Source organism: Acanthisitta chloris, unplaced genomic scaffold (assembly GCF_000695815.1).
Source record: "Acanthisitta chloris isolate BGI_N310 unplaced genomic scaffold, ASM69581v1 scaffold1201, whole genome shotgun sequence".
In the NCBI taxonomy this organism is placed as follows: domain Eukaryota; kingdom Metazoa; phylum Chordata; class Aves; order Passeriformes; family Acanthisittidae; genus Acanthisitta; species Acanthisitta chloris.
In genome coordinates this window covers 230,891-252,252 of record NW_008657430.1, presented here as the reverse complement: position 1 = coordinate 252,252, position 21,362 = coordinate 230,891, and the positions used below count along the sequence as shown (strand labels likewise).

General features: G+C 37.2%; 1 protein-coding gene across 1 annotated transcript in view; it reads left to right on the top strand.

Annotated features, from left to right (window-relative positions):
- Positions 1-2,876: 2,876 nt before the first annotated feature.
- Positions 2,877-21,362, top strand: part of SMOC2 (SPARC related modular calcium binding 2) — a gene marked incomplete at its 5' end in the record, with an annotated part of 76,388 nt that continues 57,902 nt past the window's right edge. Inside the window, 5 exons of the mRNA XM_009084689.1 lie at positions 2,877-2,983; positions 4,083-4,182; positions 11,753-11,800; positions 15,822-15,872; positions 16,689-16,763. Coding sequence (XP_009082937.1) covers positions 2,877-2,983; positions 4,083-4,182; positions 11,753-11,800; positions 15,822-15,872; positions 16,689-16,763 — 381 coding nt within the window. The remainder of the gene's footprint in view (positions 2,984-4,082; positions 4,183-11,752; positions 11,801-15,821; positions 15,873-16,688; positions 16,764-21,362) is intronic.

Sequence of the window (21,362 nt, the reverse complement as noted above, 5' to 3'; positions counted from 1 at the left end):
CCCTACAACTATCTCTTGCCTGTACTTTGATGTGAGCTCATGTATCAGCCATTCTCCAAATCGTGACAGGAATTAATTTTCTTGTCCTTTTTCACCTGTTATTTTACATAAATGTCTAGCACTTAAATATCTTAAATTCTTTTTCTTTGGAAAAATTATTTGAAATTGTGCAGTAGATTTTGAAGGGATTGCGACCAGTACACAGAGGCAGATGCTCTGAGGGTGTAATCTTACAAATTTGTTATAAAAAATATTGTAACTTCTTTTGTCTTCAGGGATTTATTTTTTTTTAATTTTAGTTAGAAGGAATTTAGCTCCTCCTGGCCATTAATATTCTGACTATGAATATTTTTATATGTCTTGGTTTTATCTTGCTCACCCAATTACATTTCTTCTATCAGATTTGGACCTCATCTCTGTGTCATAGTTATTCACCTGCAGTAACACCTTGACAAAATAAAAAAATAGAACTAGAAATAATATTTTTAGTATACACAGTTTCAGATGCTTCAGTTGATAAGAAAGAGACCTTCCTCATGGTTTTGAGTATACTGAAGCAAAGTAATGCCCAACAGCTTTAAAGTGTTTCCATGGTTATATAATACAAAGTAAGGCTTCAAATGTGAATTTTATATTCCACTAAATTTGGCAATTGTTGATTTTAAAGCATATTAGATCATTCACAAATAGGAGGCCTTTAGCACATCAAGCTGTTTAGGAGCAAGTGGTGGACAGTTTTGGAGAACTTCTCTTTCTCCTTGGCATGTTTTCATGATAATTCAAATATTGGAGATAATTTACAACTCTGCTGGTACTATACCAAAGACCTTATGTGATGGAATTTATATCACTTTTCCTTTTAGACATTTAAACCACATGTCATTCTAGAAAAACGAGGACAGAGGTCCAACAAAGGAGTGATTTATTTTCAGTTAAAATACTAGCTACATTGAAACCACATGTTATTAAGTACTGTATAACCAAACCATGCTCAGAAGAAGGCTTACGGCACCAAGGCTTGCTTAAAATGTTTCTCCCCCCCAAAAAAAAACCCCACTTTGGCAGTGCACACATTAACAAACTACACAGTACATTGACTATAATTTTCCCTCGATGAAACAAGTTATTAAAGTGCCAGAGTGCAAATTAATTCAGTTCCTTATTATTTTTCTTTCTCATGTTTTTGAATGGTTGAAATTTTCTGTCCATTTTAGGCAACATTACCTCTCTGTGAGCATCCCTCCTGAAAGAGCATAATGCAATTTAAAATTTTAGGACTAAACCATAGTTTTTCAAAGTGAAACAATTTGTATTTTGGGCATATTACCAACAACTCTCATAACGAGCCTGTGAGAAGAGTAAGGTAATACACAGAAGTAGTGCACACAAATCCAAGTCCAGCAGGAAAATACAAAGATTAGAGCTAAGGGGCCCCTTGTTTTCAAAACGCAGATGCTGCACTTCCACATCAGATTGCCTAGGACTTCAAGGGATGTTTTAATGCGAACGTTGCCATGTGAGTTGTCAAAAGCCCAATGTAGATGACCAGTGAAGAATTTACCCTGTAAAAAGAACTACTGAAGTTCCATCTAGTTTCTGTGCTGGTTCTGTGAATGTATGTCTGGATCATACTGGCCCAGACATGGTGCTTGGGGGAATGGGAATTAAGCTGGCTCACCTGTGTGCTCCTGGGGACTGTTAGATGCCAAAACCCGATCAAGTGTTGCTGCCTCACTGTTCAGATTCTGTTTATTGTGCAACTTGCATGGCCTAGAAAGCCTATCCCTGTGCTTTCGAAGAACTGCACAAGCATTAACAAATCACCACAATACCCTGTCTCACAGGTAATCACTGGACAGTTTTGGTCCTAAAAGGGGATTAGTCAGTTATGGTCAAACAGTCTTTAAACAAAACATGGATCAGAAGGAGCAAATTTCTTTGCTTATATGTTTGAGATCATTCTAATTCAGATGTTGCACTCACATCTTGAAGTCATTTCTACTACCTTAATATTGCCTGGTATTCTCATTGCTCCTAAAATTACTTTGCTCAGGCAGATCCTGAAGTACTAATTCTGCAGCAGTAACATGCTGAAATTTGTAGTGTCCTTAAACCAAAAACGATACAACAGCTATGTTGTGTGTCTTTTTTCAGTCCTTGGCTGCCTAATTGAAATAAAGTATATGTAGTAGACAATGTAATTTATTAGACATAGAAACTCCACTGAATTAAAGCTGGCTGGTTTGCTACTTTGTCTTGAATGGACACCAGTACCAAAGTATTGCAGGAGATTGTGCACGAAACCACACAGTGGACAAAAAAAGCATCATATGGGAGACTTGACTTATGCCATGTTGAAATCATAAACTGTCATGTTAAATTTTAGAAAAATGTGAATTAATCATGTTCAAAATTATTATTGAATCACCTTCCCAGTAAGTTCCTATGCTATAGGGTATATATTATTTTTTCCCAGCCTGGTACAGCCATCTAGTCATAGCTGAGATTGCTGTCTAACTGCAGTAAAGCAGTGTGTAAATTTACAGTAGGAAGTACAAGGCAGCTATGCTCTTGCTGCCTCCTTTGCCTTTTCTGAAGCACTAGAAAGCTGGTGCTGTCACCAGCAATGAAAAATTATTGTGGGGCGCAGTGTGGCAGCTATTGTGTTAAATTGAGAGGAGAAGCCCTATTTCTGGATTATTGTCCAGAAACTATTGTCTTCCATTGGTTTTCTTCCCTAAAAATAATGGAACTGATCATACATTTTCATGGACTAAAATTCTTTCTCTTTATGTGGGTCTCATAGGCTTTTTTATAATGTAGATGATCACTTCACACTGCATAATCCAACTGACTTGTCTTTTCTCTTTCTCTAGATGTTTCCAGATGTGTGGCTGAGAGGAAGTACACCCAGGAACAAGCTCGCAAAGAATTTCAACAAGTGTTTATCCCAGAATGCAATGACGATGGCACATATAGTCAGGTTGAAAATTTTTCATTCAGCATCTTGCGTGGCTGGAAAGTCAGAATGTGTGTGTTTGAAATGGGTGAAGAAGAGGCAAATGTAATGAAGGGAAATTAATTTCAAAATTAAATATAATTTGTGCTAACACTGATGTCAAAAAATGGAAGGAAAATCCGTGTTATGTGCCGAGTCCTTGTTCTTTTTTTCAGTTGGCCAGCAAAAGAGCCAAACAGTATAATACTCTAACTGTTCTTCTAGGATGAGGCAGCTGAGTCATTCTTCTAGCCCCCTGAATACTCATCAGATGGTAAAATGCTTGGAATTTCTGATCTGTTTGTGATCTGAACCAGTAATCTTGCGACCAGAGTGCCTATCTTAGTGCTAAAGCATGAATCATACAGGATTCTTCCTTATTCTCAGCTGAACTTTGTTGCAAGCATATGGTCTGACACTAATTTACTTAGCTTAGATCATGGAATTCAGAAGGCACACAGTTAGAAGCTTGGCCTGTGATATATATTCCAGTCAAGATCACCTTCTTCTGCCTCTGTACCACATTTTTAGTTGTGGAGTTGTGCAGAACACAATCCTTCTCTTTAAGCATGGTGACAGAAGTGATATTAGCCCTTAGGAAATATAATGCATTTGATTTCTAAGTGGAATTCCAAGAGTTTCCTTTCTGACAGCTTGGGATATGAATAATGCTGGCAGAAGCACTCTGTCCTGCTTCTCCAGTGGGTGGAACAATATGTTCTCTATGTGGAAAAAAGCTCAAGATTGCTTGTTTCAGGAACAGCTTATGTGTCCCTTGGGGGACTTCCTTGTGAGGTTTTTATAACACCTGCACCTCACTCTTCTAAAATAGGGTGTAAACAACCGCATATTGCAATAGTTTTCTCTTCCATTGGATTCTGAATGACCTACCACACTTTTCTTGAATTACACTTTATGCTAAAAAATCTTATGTAGGGCAGAGTTAGGTCCATTGTGGCTTATTGTTCTAGGTTTTGCCAATATAGTTTGCTGGATTAGACTTTTGTACTCATGTATCATGAATGTCGTGGGGTAACAAGCATATGTCTGACAAGCTGCACATGGTTCATGTTGTTTCTGACAGGTTCAGTGCCATAGTTATACTGGATACTGCTGGTGTGTCACTCCCAACGGTCGACCTATCAGCGGTACTGCTGTGGCCCACAAAACTCCTCGCTGTCCAGGTAAATCTTGTTTGGCTGGCCAGGATATGACAGTATCTCTTGAATAGCAGAGTTTATCTGGGGCATCTGATGAGACTTAAGGAAAAAAAGTCATCACTGGAAGAGTGGTTCAGCCCAGAAACAGGTGCTGGAAGAGCCTGTGGATGCCCCATGCTTGGGAATTGGCAAAATTCAATCAGATCAGGTTCTGAGAAAGTTGCTCTGCCTTTTAATGTAGCCCTGCATGAAGTCTGAGGTCACTGCCACCCTAAACCTCCCTGTGATTCTAGGATCCATCTCCTTTATTTGTACTTAAATTGGGCTATTGAAGAGGTTTTCTGCAGTGGTTATTTGTACTACATTTATGTGTCCGTATATGAAACCACGTGACTGACTTGCTGATGTAGTACTTTCTTTACATTGAAACTTGCTTGCATATAAACTCATTGCAAAAAAAAATGTCAGAGGGTTTTGTCTCTTTTGATATTTCAAGTATTTAGAGTACAGAAAAAAACCCCACACCACCAAAAATTACAGAGTGGGAATGTTCATTTGTAACATAGCCCAGTGAAAGAACTCCTGCTGCAGAGTGCATGAATGGCCAAATCCAGAAGAGAAATAAGAATGAAAAAAAAAACATTAAGAACATAATGGAGTCATTGTAGAAATTAGCTGGCAAATCAAACTCACTGCCTTGTGTGCTACCTTTTGTCTTTTATCAGGACAATTAACAGGCTCACTGTTTTTTAGGGTTTTGCTTCTGACCATATTTCATTCACATTGATAATAAATAAAATCCAGAATGTATGAATGGTTGTTGGAACTGCTATTCACCTCCCTCAAGGTTAGCAGAATTGCACAGAAATAGCACAGAAATGTGAATGAAACTGGCAAAGAGAGTAGATTAGGGCCTTTGGGGGAATTTACCTGGCCTGATCTACTTCAATCATTCAAGCACAACATTGATTATTTTAATAAATAGGTGGAGGAAGGAAGAGACCACTGAGAAAGTTTCAACAAAGTTAATTTAATTTTTAAGGTCTTTCCTGCCTGTAGGTGCACTTTAGCCAGAAAGAATAGCCTTCAGAATATTCCTTTTGATCCAGTCTGAAAAGTCACTGTAGAATGACAGTCAGTTGTGAATAATGACATAAAATATTCAGAAACCCTAAAATAGAGGAAAATGTACATTCATTTTAGTGAAATTATTGTTTATGACTCATTTGCATCTTCAGAAGACACATGGATGTGTCTTTAGTTGTAGATGTCCCATCCCTAGAAGTGTTCAAGCCCAGGCTGGATGGGACTCTTTGCAACCTGGTTTAGTGGAAGGTGTCCTTGCCCATGGCAGTGGAGTTGGAAAGAGATGAGTTTTAAAGACCCTTTCAAACTATGCTATGATTCTATGATTATATGGCTAGGATAGTACTTTTGGGCTTTGTGTAGAAGTGCTTTTGCATGTTCATAGCCCAAACTTCTCTGAAAGTGTGCCTTTGTTGCTTTCTCTGCAAAATCCATTTGTAGCTTCCTCCCTTCCTGTCCTTTCACTGACATCAGTGAAAAAAAGGTTATACTGATGCTGTAAGGTCACTAAGTAATTGTTACATGTCTCATAACACATAGCACTCTTTTTGTCTCAAAATGTTGTTGAATTGCCTACTATACTTACAATTTTTTCTATTTGTACCTGGTATTATTGAGGAGAAGCCTCAGTGTAGTTCCAAGTTAATGAATGGATTACTATGAGAATTATTCTATCTCCACAGGAACCTAACCCTAGTTCCTCTCCAGGGTGTATTCACGTGTCTAGCAGATAAACTGCCAGACTGCTTCAGCTCATTTTTGGAGGGGTAGGAAGGGAAGTTATTTTTATAGAGATTCTAAGGTGAAGGTCATAGTAGCTCTCAAATTGAATTTAGTAGCTCAGAGATAAACTGCTCTAGGGCCCAGGTGAGTGTGGAGTCTGATTTTGCTCCTTGGAAGACTGAGTAATTTTTCAGTTGTTATGAGACCCTGTGGGATTATCTCCCCTGCTTGTATCTCTCTGTTTTACTGTTCACCACTTCTCCTTTGTCCCTCAGGAAAGAAGCCCAGCTATAGCAGAGTTTGGAAGTAAGACGTGAAATGCTAGGGGATTTTGCAGTGGTATTGGCTAAGGAGTCAGTTTTGAGTGGTCTGGAGAAACCTTCTGATTCAGCAGAGAAGACAGCTACAGATTTTCTCAGAAAGTTATGTGGTATAATAAGGCAAAACTTTGTTCTTATATTGCAGAATGAAAGTCTGAAGCACAACTGCACCCTTCTCCCATTTCTCAGTATATATTCAAAATTGCCATCTGTTTATGATAATGCAGGGTGTTTTGTTCTCCCAGGACTGTTGATGTTTTCCAGATCACCGTTGGTTCCCTTTTGTACTTTATTTAATATGACTATGCAGAAGAGTACTAAAGTAAAAACTTTAGTGGGTCAGATGAAGTTGAATAGATGTACTCCTGTTCTAACTAGTATTTCACGGATGCCATTTCTTCCAACACTGTTGTCCCTGTCAGGCTAATACACTGTGCAGGAATTGCCTTGCTATTTTTGATATTGCAGGCCAATCTCCTGCAAGAGTGTCATACTGATACCAGCATGCTCCTGTGTATTCTGCAGGCTTGGTGCTGTAGTTATTTCAAAGGCAATTACGCAAATTTCTCAGTTTGCATGTACCATACTTTTTTCTCCCAGGATCGCTCTTGCCACCTTTTCTCTTTAGAGAATGTGTACAGACAATTCTTTTGTTTTCTCATAGGAAATGTGCTACCATGGAATGTGTGAAAATTGCTCATTTTAATGAAAATGTTCAGTTAATTTTTAGTTCTAGGCTGATTCATCAGTAACTTCAGATTAGTTTCAAATACATGTCTATTCAACTGTGCTATTCCTAAATTATGGGATTATTTCTTGCCTTTCATTTTCTCCCAGTGGAACTACTTTTGACTTTGGTGAATACCCAGAAATAAGAAAGAAGAGCATGGCAACCTGGAAGAATTTGGATTTTAGTAGAGGAAATACAGAGCAGAATTTAGGATGGGCAGATAGGATTCTGGTTTCCGGATTCCATCCCCTATCTGTGCTTCAAATTTACTGTGTGATATTGGATATTTGAAACAACCTCTGTGTTTATGTAACTGTTACTATTACTTAGCTGCATAACATGATGTTTCCTAAAGTTATCTCAGGTCTGAAAAGTGTCACATGTATATTTTTTATGTATTGACAATAGGTGTATGAGCCAATTTTTGATCATTGTGTTGTTCTTGTTGCTCTTATTTAAGCTGAAATTTGTGCTAGAGACACAAGATGTTGAAGAATGAAGGTCATAAGCAGCATAAAAAAAATGTGGGACTCTCAGACTGTTTTATGCAAAACCTTTGCTTTAACTGCTGCATCTTTACCTGAAAGAGGCTCTTCTTCCATCTTTTCCAGTTTTTCCCACACCAACACTCGGTAGGGCTAAGGCACACATGATAAATCTGAGAATGCCGTACCACTTCATGGAAATAATCTCCACTATTGCAGGAGCAGTGGTGAGAAGGAGAGTAAATCAAACACATTCCCATGACAGCATTAAAAAGAAAGCTCCTTAAAAATGATGAATGCTCCCAGTGCTTTCACTGAAGAACACCAGACATAAAAAAAAAAAAGACATTTTTACAACTCTGCATCTCTGTTATCAGCACTACAGGGAACTACAGAAATTCCATAGGCATGGAGTCCTGGGAAATGGGGTAGAAATTGACAAGCAGGTGTTAAATTGTCATTGGAAAATACAGTGTTTACCTGTTGTAGGGATTTTATGCCCTATTAACTATTCTGGGCTTCTGCCAGTGAGACTGCAGAGATATGGAGGCATGTTTTATTGTCTTGTGAAGTAGTTCTGGTGCCTTAGGATTAAGATGGCATGATCACCTTTTACAGCCAAAATGCAAGTACCTTTAGCAATTCAGAACTATTTATGTCTGTATAGTAATATGATCAGATAGTATGATGAAAACTAATATATTTGGGAAGGCAATGAACTTTTAAAACTTACGCCATATTGCTTTTGTTAGCTGAAAAAAATAACCTTCCTTGAATCATCTAGATATTTTGTCCCCATACATAGGACTTTCCCTATACATACACAGTCACACACCCATAGGTGAGATAAAGAATAGCATGAGGTTTACTTTTCTTGATATCTGCATTCAGTGATTGTATGTCAAGTATTATGTAGAAGATCAGAAATCATTATCTAAACTCGATAATAATAAACTTTCTCCTAATGTTTTAAAGCTCAGTCACATATCTTTAGAACTGTAGAAAATGGATATGCTAAAATAGCAAAACACAAAACTCACATCACATTCCTTTGAGGGTTTATTGTGCATCAGAAGCTGTTATAGTGAAACTGGGTGGAACTGTGGGGTTTGCAGTAAACTAAGGCATGAATATGTCTGCTTCCTTTTAAAAAAGATTAAATTAATAAGAATCATAAATGGATAGATAACTGAGCTAGTGTACAAGCTAGAATTGTTAAAATAATGTTGCTGAATTTAATATCCCTCCTTGCCCTCTCCCATTCCATAAATTTATTTTTGTATGTGATGATTTGGTTGCTTATAGTGTACCAAAAACTTGGAAGCCAATTCCATTGCCTAACTTCTAGATAAGTTATGTATTTCTATTTTTGTTTCTTGCCTAACAGAAATTGTGAGGATTCATCATGAGTATTGACGATACAATTTCCTAGAAACTTGCAAATGCAACTTAACACCATTTAGGCCAGAAGTATTTCTACCTTAAATATATTCAGAAAATCATGGGGAGAAAAGATACAAATTCAATAATTCTTCCTTACCTCGAATTTGAAGACAACAAGAAAAGTTTCTGATGCATAAATTGAAAATTCATGGTGAAGCTATGTGAAGGACACAGGCTTTCCTTTGTAGGAAATTATGTGAATATTTTTGTTATCTTCCTAAGACTTAAAAAAGTTAATTTTAGCCCAGTAAACCTAATTTCCCTAGCCTTTTCTTTTATGAATTTTAGTTAGTCTTTGTACATGACACTCTCTTCCTCCATTACAATTTAGGGTAAAAAGCAATCAAAGCACAGAAAAAAGAATTCAGTTCTCCGTGACAGTACTTCAGTATCACACAGGCATTCTCACTATTTCACATCTGAATGTATCTGGAATTTTTTTTTCCTGCTTTTGGTTTAAGATATGGAATATGATATAAATTTCACCAAATGTTAAATTGCTTAAGTATAAACTGAATTTAAACTTTATATTCCAGTAGTTCTGAATGTACATAGAGAGACGACATTGGTGCCAAACTAGGACTTTACTTAACATGCTATTTGGCACAGAGAGGGTATCAGTGGCTGTTTATTACACACATTTCCCCTGCTGAGACCTCGTTTCTACTCACAGATTAATAAGCAGCTTAAAATGCTCAGGCCTAAAATCTCTGGATTTGCAAGAAAACTATAAGCCTGTGCATCAAAATTAAATTCAGAAACTATAGAGTTAATCATAACTGGATGAAATTTGAGGAAAGATTGGATCACTAATATTTAATGCAATTAGAAAAACCTGTAATTTTGTATGCAGTACTTCAGAAAACTGGAACATCTTATTTGAGTTCAAGCTGAGCCTCTTATCAAATGCAAGCCAAGCACCAAAAAAATTCAGATCTTCTGGCTTTAGCATAAATGCAAAAATCTACTTCCACTTCAGAGTGAACAGCATAGATTATTAGCATTGCAGTCTATTTAGACCAAGCTATTTCAAACACCCTTGGATATAATTCCCACAATGATAACAACTTTATTTTTCCTGCCTGAATGAATACTGATGCATCACTAAGTGTATTGGTTTTCTGGTGACTTAAACATAATATAATAAAAATACACTATCGCCATAAAAGGAAACAAGTCTAAACAAGAATATTTTTGATATGGATAAATAAAGCTGTATTAAAAGCTGAATCCTTCAGAAGGTAATACCAGCTTGGCTGCATTGCTGTGTATTCTTTTATGAAGGCTTTAAAATCATCAGTGCAGATTTGTGATGCTAGGCATCTTCCCTCTGGTTAAGGTAAGCAAGGCCTGTTATTTAGTGGGTTCTCTTACTTAAATTGTCCTTTTGGAACAGATTTACTGTGCTGCAAGGTTTGAGTTTTCTTTTGTTTGTTTTAAACACAGTGGATTAAATTATTCCAGAGGGCATAAATTAAGAAAATTAAGGCAACTAAATGATTTCACACACATACAAGCATCTGTCACATGTGTAGGATGGTAAGCAAGGCCTGTTATTTAGTGGGTTCTCTTACTTAAATTGTCCTTTTGGAACAGATTTACTGTGCTGCAAGGTTTGAGTTTTCTTTTGTTTGTTTTAAACACAGTGGATTAAATTATTCCAGAGGGCATAAATTAAGAAAATTAAGGCAACTAAATGATTTCACACACATACAAGCATCTGTCACATGTGTAGGATGTGGGTTGGTTGGTGCTTTTTTTTTCATTAAAGCAGGTGTATGTAGGAACAGACTGTGTGGTAAGAATTGATAGACTTCTTGCTTTTTGAACTTTGATCACTTCATCTGGCTTTTCACAGAGAAAATATCACTTTTAAAGGTGATTTTTAACATACCAGAGACAGATATTTGTTAAAAAGCATCTAGGAGTTAGAATCATACATATGGGTGACACATAAGCAAAAAATAAGGAAGAATTTCTGTTTTAAACCCTAAGAACAAATGTCTCCTGTAAAAACTACTAAGAAAATTAGTAGATTCTCCAATTTCTTGATGGCTTGAAAACAAGATTGTATGCTGAGTTGAGTGTGTGTCCAGGCTGGTAGAATAAGCTGTTAAACCCCATCTCTTGTCATCTTCTTGACTCCCTTCCCATCTATGCTGTCCTTTTTTTCCTAAGGGGCACAGCTCTGGGGATGTGTCCTGCAACCAGTTCAGGCTCAGAATAAGGTGCTGTTCCTGCCTCCCTCAACACACACATGCACTTTCCCACACAAACATAGGGTTTCCACGAGGCTTTGTGTGAGGTGTTTAAAGGAGAAAGCAGCAGTTTTTAATCTGTGCCAGGACTGGGCTAGAAGCTGAAGAAGTCCTTCAGAGCTGCTGAGGTGTGTGGGCAAGACTCTGAGCACAGGGAGGGTGCTGCCCTGTACCAGGGACCATGAGGAAGTGGTGTTGGGGTGATGCTTCTTACTGCAGAACCTTGTCCTCTTGCTGGGGCAGTGGGGAAGAGAAATGGTGACTCTGCAGTGCATAAGCATGTTCTTGCACCTGTGTATATGAAGTGTTTAATGTTATCTCCTTCTCACATCCTGCAGTGGCCAAGAAGTAGAGTCTGATAGTGTATTGATTGTACATAAATTCAGTTGTTAGACAAAACTAAAATCTTTGGTTCGGAATGGAAGAATTTGATGGTATTCATTGCTATAATGTACAAAAATGAATCATTAAAGCTGAATTGTGTTTCTTAGGCAACACATTAAAAGTGCAAGTAATATTTTGCTGATTAATTCCTTTTTCCAATTGCAGGTTCAGTGAGTGAGAAGCTGCCACAACGAGAAGGTGCAGGCAAAGCAGGTAAATATCTTAGCTGGCCTTTAAACAGAAACTAAAATAGCTGTGGGATACACTACTGTGATTTTCCATAGATGTGCATTATCAATACATGCTCATGATCTATTCTAGCTGCACATATATATACATGTGTAAATGCTATTAATTTTATGTTTACACTGTAGATATTTAGTAAACTTAGGAGCAGAAACATGTATATATGTATGCATGTGTTTATATGTATTATATATGCATAGACACCGTATTTTTCTAGTTTCAGCCCTACAAACTTTGCTATTCTGTGCTGTTTGGAAGATAACTTTCCTACCCATAGCTGTACTTTGAAATATTTTCCCATACTATTTACTTGCTCTGGAGGACAAATTATTCTGTCTGTTTGATAAAGACAGCATTCTGAAGTCTCATAATCTTGGGAACTGGAGTCCTCACTTTATTTCCATAGCAATCAGTGCTTGAGTCATCTTGAACCCAGCACTTTGCTCTGTATTTTGATTAATTCATCTGAGGGCTTGTATTTATGGCCAGATGATTGTTGTTGTTAGATATAGATCATGCTGTATATCTTGTTGGCAGGACAGAATCTGATGCGAATCCAACATAGCTGGTAGATTTAAATGAGGGAGATGTCTATGGTTTAGCCTACACTCTCTAAACACTTGAAAGAATTTTAAATTCAGCTGAAAACAACATGCTGAATATTTCTGTCAGTTACACTGCATAAATTAATTCCAAAGAAGTTACTTGTTCTAATATTGAAGCCTCTCTGGTGCACTGTACATATAATTGAAATATTTTTTTACAGGAGCTTTTGCACAATTGCAATATACCCAACATTTAAATAAACTATAGTGCTGTTAGGTTAAAAAAATAGTACTTCTTTAAAGGCTAATAATTACAAAGTACTGGAAAATTGTTCCTTCATGTATTTCCAGACAAATTGTGGGTTCCGCTAACCTTAGGTTACCCATTTGCTTTAGGTCAGGACTTTAATTTTCATCTTTTAACTGAACAAAATATCCCATATATAAAACTTGTCTGGAATCCTTTATTTTTGTTTGTGGCTGTAGTGGCTGAGCTGCTGAACGCTGAATGAACGGTCATAGAACAAGGAAATGAACACAATTTATCGAATCTCACCACGTATATTTGTGTCTCAAGTGACATGGTTGCATTTTATTCATGCCCTGCTTTTATTCTCCATTACAAGCCTGTAGCACAAAGGGCTTCTGACCTGGTTCCCAAGTGGTCTCTGGTTCTTTTCAGACGCTGCTGTCTTCCTCGCCCCACCCTTCTTCCAGACAGTCACTGCCTTATGCTTTAAATAAAGTCATATTGTCAGAGACACCAAAAACTCCTTAGAGACTATCACAGAGGAGCAAATAGGATCATCTGTCTGTGTGAGTTAAGGAGCTGTGCTTCAGCTTCACAGCCAGTATAGTAAAAAGTGCTTTGTAGCTCACCTTGAAAGGGCACAGTAGTATTTTTTGAAACAACCATAAAATTCCCTGCTTGTCTTTCCTCTGCATGTTCCTATGGACTAACCAGGGGTGCCCACATGGGGGTACCTGCCCGTATCTTAGCCCAGAAAGCATAGGTAGGTTCACAGTGTTCTCACTGCTGCAGAGGACATGCTCTGTACCTTCAAGGTGTGGTCTTGAGGACTCTACACAACATGGAGCATAGATTTAACCTGAGACAGTCTCATCTTCCAAGGTGTCTCATAGACATGGAGCTGGTGAGCCATTTCTGTTGCAGTTGTGTACCTTGCTTCCTCTGGGTATTCCAATACTGAAAGAAAGTTTACAGCTCCAAATATTTGAGGTCAGGAGCTTTGTTCATGTGCTTGTAAATTTAAGCATTAAACCAAGCAGAAATGAAGCTCAAAACACAGTCCCTTAAGTATCTTCTCTGACCCCACAGCTCTTTCCTCTACCCAAGGAAATTATTCAGACTTTCTGAAAAGCACAGGTGTCAGAATTGGGATTGTATGCCTTTTTTCTGACTCTTAGCTGACTGCAGGACTATGTTCTTCATAACTGAACTCTGACAGCAAACAGAATTTGAACAGGTTTTTGTATAAATATATGCATGTAGAGACTGGTATGCATGTGCCAGCCAGGAAGATCTATGCAATTAGCCTGTGAAATATCTAATTCATATCAATCATTAAATATGAGTAAAAAAAAAAGAATTAATAAACTGTTTTAAATACTACTTGAACAAAGTCCAGGAGGCTAATTTTGATTGGGCTGTTAGTTACAGCAATATATTTGAATTTCAAGTAATAATGTAAGATCAAATGTGTCACAAACTGATTGTGGACCAAAAGTTGGTTAGAAAACTGTAATTTAAATGCAAACCCAAGTTTCTGTCTTGGCTCTTGGTAATATCTACCTGCCATAAGTTACCCTCTGAAATTCTGGGTTTTCTGAATCACATACTGATGATTTAAATATATGTGTTGATTTTCAGTACACTAGGATACTTGATGGCCTCTCTGAAATTAATCAATGGTCTTATTCCACCACCCAGAGGACACCACAAAAATGCCATCGACACTAATGAAAGTGACAGTCTGTTATGGCATTGGAGCAAAGAATCCTGCCATTGCGTGGACATGAAGAATGAGCACTTCTAAAGGAATTTCCATATGCTTTGGTGAAAAAATTTTGCATTGAAAATAAGTTCCTGTTGCTGCTGGTTTGGCTTTGTGAAAAGCAGGGAGGCCACTATTCCATGGCTGGAAATTCAGCTTTACCTGCTATCAATATTTACTTGGTGTCTGTATTTGCTGTGAACTGGGCTGTGCCCTCTAGAGGCAAAGGTCAGAGTGACCCCAGATCCTCTGCATGATTTTCATAAAGACAACACAGGTTTGAAAAAAAGCAGTGATGGTGACAGCAAAGAGAATTCTGAATTGCTGTAGCAAGAAGAAATGGAAAGAGGTAGTGCGTTAGCCTTAAAGCTCCTGCTCGCTGTCACCATGGTAAGGCTACATGCCAGGAGAAACTTCTGTTGCCTTTGGTTATAGCTTCCATGAAAATGCCAGGAAAACAATCTGGAAACTATTTTGGTCTGAGCTCCAGTTGTGAAACTGCAAGAAGCTGTAACAAAACGTTTGCATGGAAGATGCTGTTTACTGCAGTATACCTTGGTTTTGGAGTTAGCTCCATGCTACAGGAAACAGCAATGTCTGGAAAATGTGTACTAGCATATGGCCTCCTGAGTCATATTCACCCAATACCTGTGAAAGTTTTAAATGGCAAAAACTTAGTAAGGTAAAGATGTGTCTTTGGAACCACTATTTCTAGCAATGCAAACTTAAATATTCTTTCATATTTAATTTTTCTGTTCCAGCACTATGTCCACTGTGTTTTACTGAACCTAAAATTGCTCACATCTTCTTGTCATTTCTGTAATTTTTCCTCTCTCTTTTCCTGCAGTAATGATTGGTGGTGGATGGATGGAGAAGGCTGACCAGAGGATAACACTTGTGCAAACAATATTCTGGTTATATAATCTGTGAATCTTGCTTATAAAATCAGCTTGACTCTTGCATAGATCCTGCTGAGCTGAAAAAACTTTTCATTTTAAGGTGTCAACATGTCTTCAGCCTCTCATTGTCCCAGACTGCTTTTGCTTTCCCAGGTCTCAAGGCTTCTATAGATTGATCTAATTAGTTGTTCAGAAATGCTGATTTGCTCAGTTATAATCTATAGGTATCAATGTTCAGCGTTAGATATGAAGAATTACAGTCGAGAGTGCAACTTGATCACTTCACGCATCATCAAAGACCCTGCAATAAATTCATCAGCCATAACCTCAAAACTCATCCATTTATAAAACATAATCTGTATATGTAATGTACCTATACTGTGTAGTATCTGTAAAGAATGTTTAAATTATTGCTTGTTTACTGGCCGGGGCTATGTGCAAATCATTCTTATCAATCATGTATGTACACTTATTTAGCTTACTCTCATAATTGTAGTCTCCTTGCAAATCTTTTCCATTCTGAATTCAGATGATGCCTCAGCTCCCGCACTGGAGACTCAGCCTCAAGGTGATGAAGAAGGTGAGCAAACTTAACTACTTAAGAAAATAACCAAACTTGTGGTATTACACTATGCAGTTATGGACTGTATTCCACAACATCTAGTGCTACCTGAAGAGTATTTACGACTGGTGGGGCAGTTGCAAGAAATTGAAAGCATCTGTACCTTTTTCAGGAACAGCAAAGACAACAAGCACAGGAGAGTCTTTACTTACAAGCAGTGAATTCTGTGTGATAGTTTTGCGATGACACTGTAGCTGTGAACACTAACATCAGCAATTTCCATGAGGGCAGAGACAGGTTTTAAACTTGAGCGAAAGTGCAGATTAAAACTCTATGTGCAAATAAAGGAGTTAAAGGGTAAACTCTATCCTCAGCATAATGCCTACTAATATTAAGGTTGATGTTTTGTCAGGCTTATTTGCCTCAGGGGAAATTGGGTGTTTGGTAAATGTAAAGCTCGAGGCATACGTGCAATAATAGTCCTATGTTGTGGCTGCCTTACCACTCACTGCAAATCTTGCAGAATATGATCTGAAGTCATTACACATTTTTGGCTCACACTAGGAGATTTTTATTCATAATAGCATAACATAACATATTTATAATAACATAATTTTAGTCTAGAAGGATTCTGTCATTTTTTTTTGTACGAATGGGATAAGGAAAGAACTATTCATGCTTGATATAGCATGAATAAAGGTTTTAACTGTGCCTTTTTTTTTTAAGATTCATGTATCTTTAAAACTAGCCACTTATTATGTAGTTGCTAGTAACTTTTAAAAAACAGTTAACATTTATAAACTATTTCCTGCTGTGTTTTTTTTTTTCTTCTAGATATAGCTTCTCGTTATCCTACGTTATGGACTGAGCAAGTAAAGAGTAGACAAAACAAAACCAATAAAAGCTCAGGTAAGAAACTCATGTTGTCCTTACTTTACAAAGCTCCTGTGAAGACATGCATGAAACCAGTTTAATAACCATTCTGGTTCCACTCTCATTGTATAATGGTGGCTTAATGATTTGTGTAGTGATGATTTAGTAAGTTCATGCATCATACATTCCCTTTATAGGGAAGTATTTTTGGCCAGGCTATACCAGGCTAAAATGATATTAGCCCACTAAAGTCCCTGGGTTAAATCTATTTGCATCTTTTAGTTGGTCTGATGTTTATGTTTGCATCCTCTTTAATCTTCTGCCTCTTTGGCATCTACTTGTGTTTTCTTTTTTTGGGTGATATGTAGCAAGAAGGTGCTTGGTAAATGACAGTGTGGGTTACATTTGTTTGGTGGTAAATCTTAGGAGGCAAACCTGAAAGGGAGCAAACTTGCATCAGAAACCAGCTGTCAGTGAACAGGAATTGGAAGGACAGTGTTATCTGCTTTTTGCTGCATCACTCACCTGCTATTTACAGGCTGATCATCAGTTTAGTGTGAATTGTGTTGCTCTTTAAAAACAATTGTTGAATTCTGGCCTTATGTTTTTTCACCACTCTTCAGAATTGAGATTTATAAACCTAGACTAGGAATGTCAGGTGAATGGCCTAAGACTGAAGTCTCTATAGTATGCAGATGCGTTCAGTGCTTTGGTGGATTATAAATTTTGATGTCTTCCTCACCATTCCTTCCTTTCAGTGGAATAAACTTTAGAGAAATGTCCATGTTTCTTTTTCTCTGGAAAAATGTTTAGTTTGAAAGGCGACATTAATGATATATGCTATGATTCAGTAAATCACCCAAAAGTACACTTCAATTCTGGGGAAAATTGAGGTTGTGCTTTATGTTAAATCCTGTGCTTAAGTATTTTACTGAATTGAGGCCCAAAAGGATTAAAAAAGACAAACAGTTGCCATAAGAAATAAAGCAAGGCATATCCTTACTGAGAGGTTTACAGATTCCGTTATACATGCTATTTTTAATGTTCAAGCAAAAATTATTAATACTTTTTCCTCTCCTTGATTTTCCAGTAGGCAGTTAAGGGAAGGACCTCAAACATAATGTAGACAAGAGTTTGAGGCAAATACTTTTCATGCTGGAGAGTTATTCTGTCATTTCTTTAGTCTGTGCTAGCAAGAACAGAATTCCTTTGGGATTTCTGTTGTGTGAAATATGTGTATAGAAATGTGTCATTTTTAGGAGTGTTTGTGTAATTTTTACAGTGCTAGAGATCTGATCTAAATCAAGACTTCTAGAGTTTGCAGTGCAGCAAACTACAAATATCCTGCTTAAAAGCTGACTATTTTACCCTGTATTGCTTTTTATAATCTTTCTGTTTTTTACCTGAATATATGTTCTAATATGTCATAATCAGCAAGTCATGGTCATAAAAATACATTGCCTTGACCTGAGAAATCAATCACCTTAGAAGAATTTTTTTGTGAGTAACAGCATCACAAAGGAATACTTTATATTTTTCTAGCCGTCCTGAAGTGGTGTGCTTTGCTACTCTGCAAATGACCTGCCAGTTACAATTAGCCAGTAAAATCAGCATAAGCTTTTAGGTTTTGGAAGCTAGAAAATAATGGCTCAGGAAGTTCTAGTAGATATTATTTATCCAGTGCATTCATTTGATTAAATCAGCCTAAATGAATTTAGCATGGAGTAATGGCATTTGCAAGACTTACAGATGCAAGGCATGAAATTAGTGGATTATATATCCATGTTCAGTAGTGACTTTCTAGTGCATATTCTTTGTGTTGGCCCAGAGAAATAGGCCTTTTCTGATCACTAAAGACATTTGTTGAGTGGTATTTAGTCTACTAGTATTTGAGGACAAAATGAACCCCATCAACATTGGGTTGTTACAATAACTCTGTTTTGAGTGGTTGATTTGGATAAAAACTATTTTAGCTCTTCTTGTACATTTTCAAAACGCTTCTATTTTCCATAATTAGAAAAAAAAGTATGCATCTGATTGCTAAAATAACATAATTTTTGCTGAGATTATGTTTTACATATATGCCTTAGTGCCTTCGCAGTTATTTTGTGAATTTGCCCACACTCCTCATTTCTTTCTCCATTTCACAGAGAATATCATGGGTTTGCCATATCAGATAGACACAAATAAGAATTATAGCAACACCTATCAAGAATAAACAGAATACTCTGACCATATGCTACTAGTTCACCCAATATTTCACATTTTGCCTGGATCAGGCACAGACACATGATGCAGTGTTTGTGTCAGCTTCTTGCTTTCTGCCATCTTTATGCTCATATGCTTTATGCCAGTGCTAGAGGACAAACCATAAATGATCCGGCATAAAATAGGGTCAACCCAGAGGAAACTCTGGTCTGCTGTAAAGACTTCTGAGGTAGGGTCAAGATTGTCAAAATTCTGAACACATCTAAGCAAAAAGTAGTGGATTGTTTGATTATGAAATTTTTCACCCAGAATGAAGAATCCTAAATCAGAATTCATTGTCTCCTCAAATTTTGGCTTCAGTGACTTTAAGAATGCCCAAATTTCAGCCACTGTATCTGGATATTTTGGTTATGTAGAATCATCTTTGATTTTTTGCTTCAGCTGTGCACACATGAAAGGAGCACAGTGGAGTAGTGTTTTATTGCTGTCTATTTACTACCGACTGTCAGTTTCAGGGCTTTAAAAATCTGTTACAAGATTTTATCAATTAGTCCCAGAGAGCTAGATCCAACAGGAGTTTCATTCTCAGAACACCTTCTGGGAGAACACTGACATGCACCTACAGTAATATAGTATAGACTGGCTGCAAATGCAACTGAAAACAGTATAGCATCTACTGAAAATACATTCTTAATACACTGAAATTGCAGCGTAAATAGCAATTACACATCCGATCTGTACCAAATAGCTGCTTGCATTTATCTGTCCATATAGTCTGAATCTGTTGGCAAAGTCTGCCCCTGAGATTGACTAATACGACAGAGTGACATTCTTAAGAGCTGAATGCAGTTTTTTATTGCCATGTCATTTAACAGCTTTAAAGCATTTGTACATGAGTTTTTCTCACATGGAAACTATGTTGGTTGTCCCTGAGGTTTCTGTCTTGTTAGCTTGCTTTATTTTGTTTCTCAGAGGCAACTGTTCCAGTGGAATTCCTGTGTACTGGTCATTCCCTGAAAATCACCTTCCCATAAAGCACCAAGACAAAACCCATTCCATACTTCAATGCCCTTGTTTATTCCAAACTGAACCTAAATGATGTCCTCCTGCTATGGCTATCCTGACTAAACTCAGCTGTGAGGTTAAAAAAACCTGCCTTGAAAAAACCCCAAACCAACACAAATTACTGTTTTCTTTCAAAGGAAATAAATGTAAGAGTTTGTGTGTCTGCCCAGTTACATCAATTCTAATAGCCATTCCTTTCTAAGCATAGGAAAATTAATAACTTAGAGACAGAAAAATGAGTAATAGCTCAGTGACGTTATTTATTCTCATTAATTGTTGTATTTTCCAGATGTTGCTTTTAGTATTGACTAAAGATAAATTATGTGCAGCTGAAGTTGTGTGAGCTAGCAAGGAAAAAAAAAATATCCAGTTGTATATTCCCAGTTACATATTTATTCCAAAATGGCTCAAAGTTTCCTAGAAGTATGTTGAATTAGGCCTATTTCACAACGTGAAGATTTGAGATATGAAACTGGTTGAAACAGAAGGAAATCAAAATGGATGTCATAACAAAGTGAGAAGAGAACACAGGGAGGAGGGTGAAGAAAGGATTTTAAAAGCTTGTTGCTTCCCTTTTTCAGCAGGGATTACTAGGAAGTTGTGCACTGGCCTGCAGAGCCCTGGCCAATCTTCCATTCTCAAATTTGTTTGTATTCTTCATTAAAGGAGAGGCAGGTGAGGACTTTAGAGCAGAATATACACATATGTCTAAAGAGTCCTACTCACTCTTAATGCCTATATTGGATACTCAGAAATGGTGTTTAAATTAATATATAAAGTAGATTTGTCTGAGTAGAAGTGGTCCATTAACTGCAAACCACTGAATTACATAGGAAAACCAAGTTTTTTCCCTGTTATTACCTCATTTCAGTTTTAAAGACAGTATTTCTTTCCAACAATTAGTGAGGTATGAGCCACACTCAAACATGGGATTTGCATTCCTAGACTTGTGTTGTAAGTGCAGCTATTAGCTGTAGCTGGAGAAGTCAAAAGCATGGTAATAAGTTGTTGAAATATATGTCTCATGCATTCATAGGGACTAGTGTATATGGTACCATCATGGGCTAAAAGTAGATTACAGCCTACTAGAAATCTGTGATGTTTTGGCACACAGGTTTTATAATCCAGAGTACATGAAATGTAATTGAATTGAGCCCTGCGAACCTCAATTAATGCATGAAAGGAAATTACAAGGCAGAAGTATTGATTTTAAATGTCTTCAGACATATCAACTGGCTATTAAGTCCACACATGGACTCTGTCAATGGGAACTCAGTCCACTACAAATGGGCAACTCTGCCAAATTTTAGACAAATTCAAGTCCAGATATTATTACTGTGAACTTTATAGTTTGGACTGCAG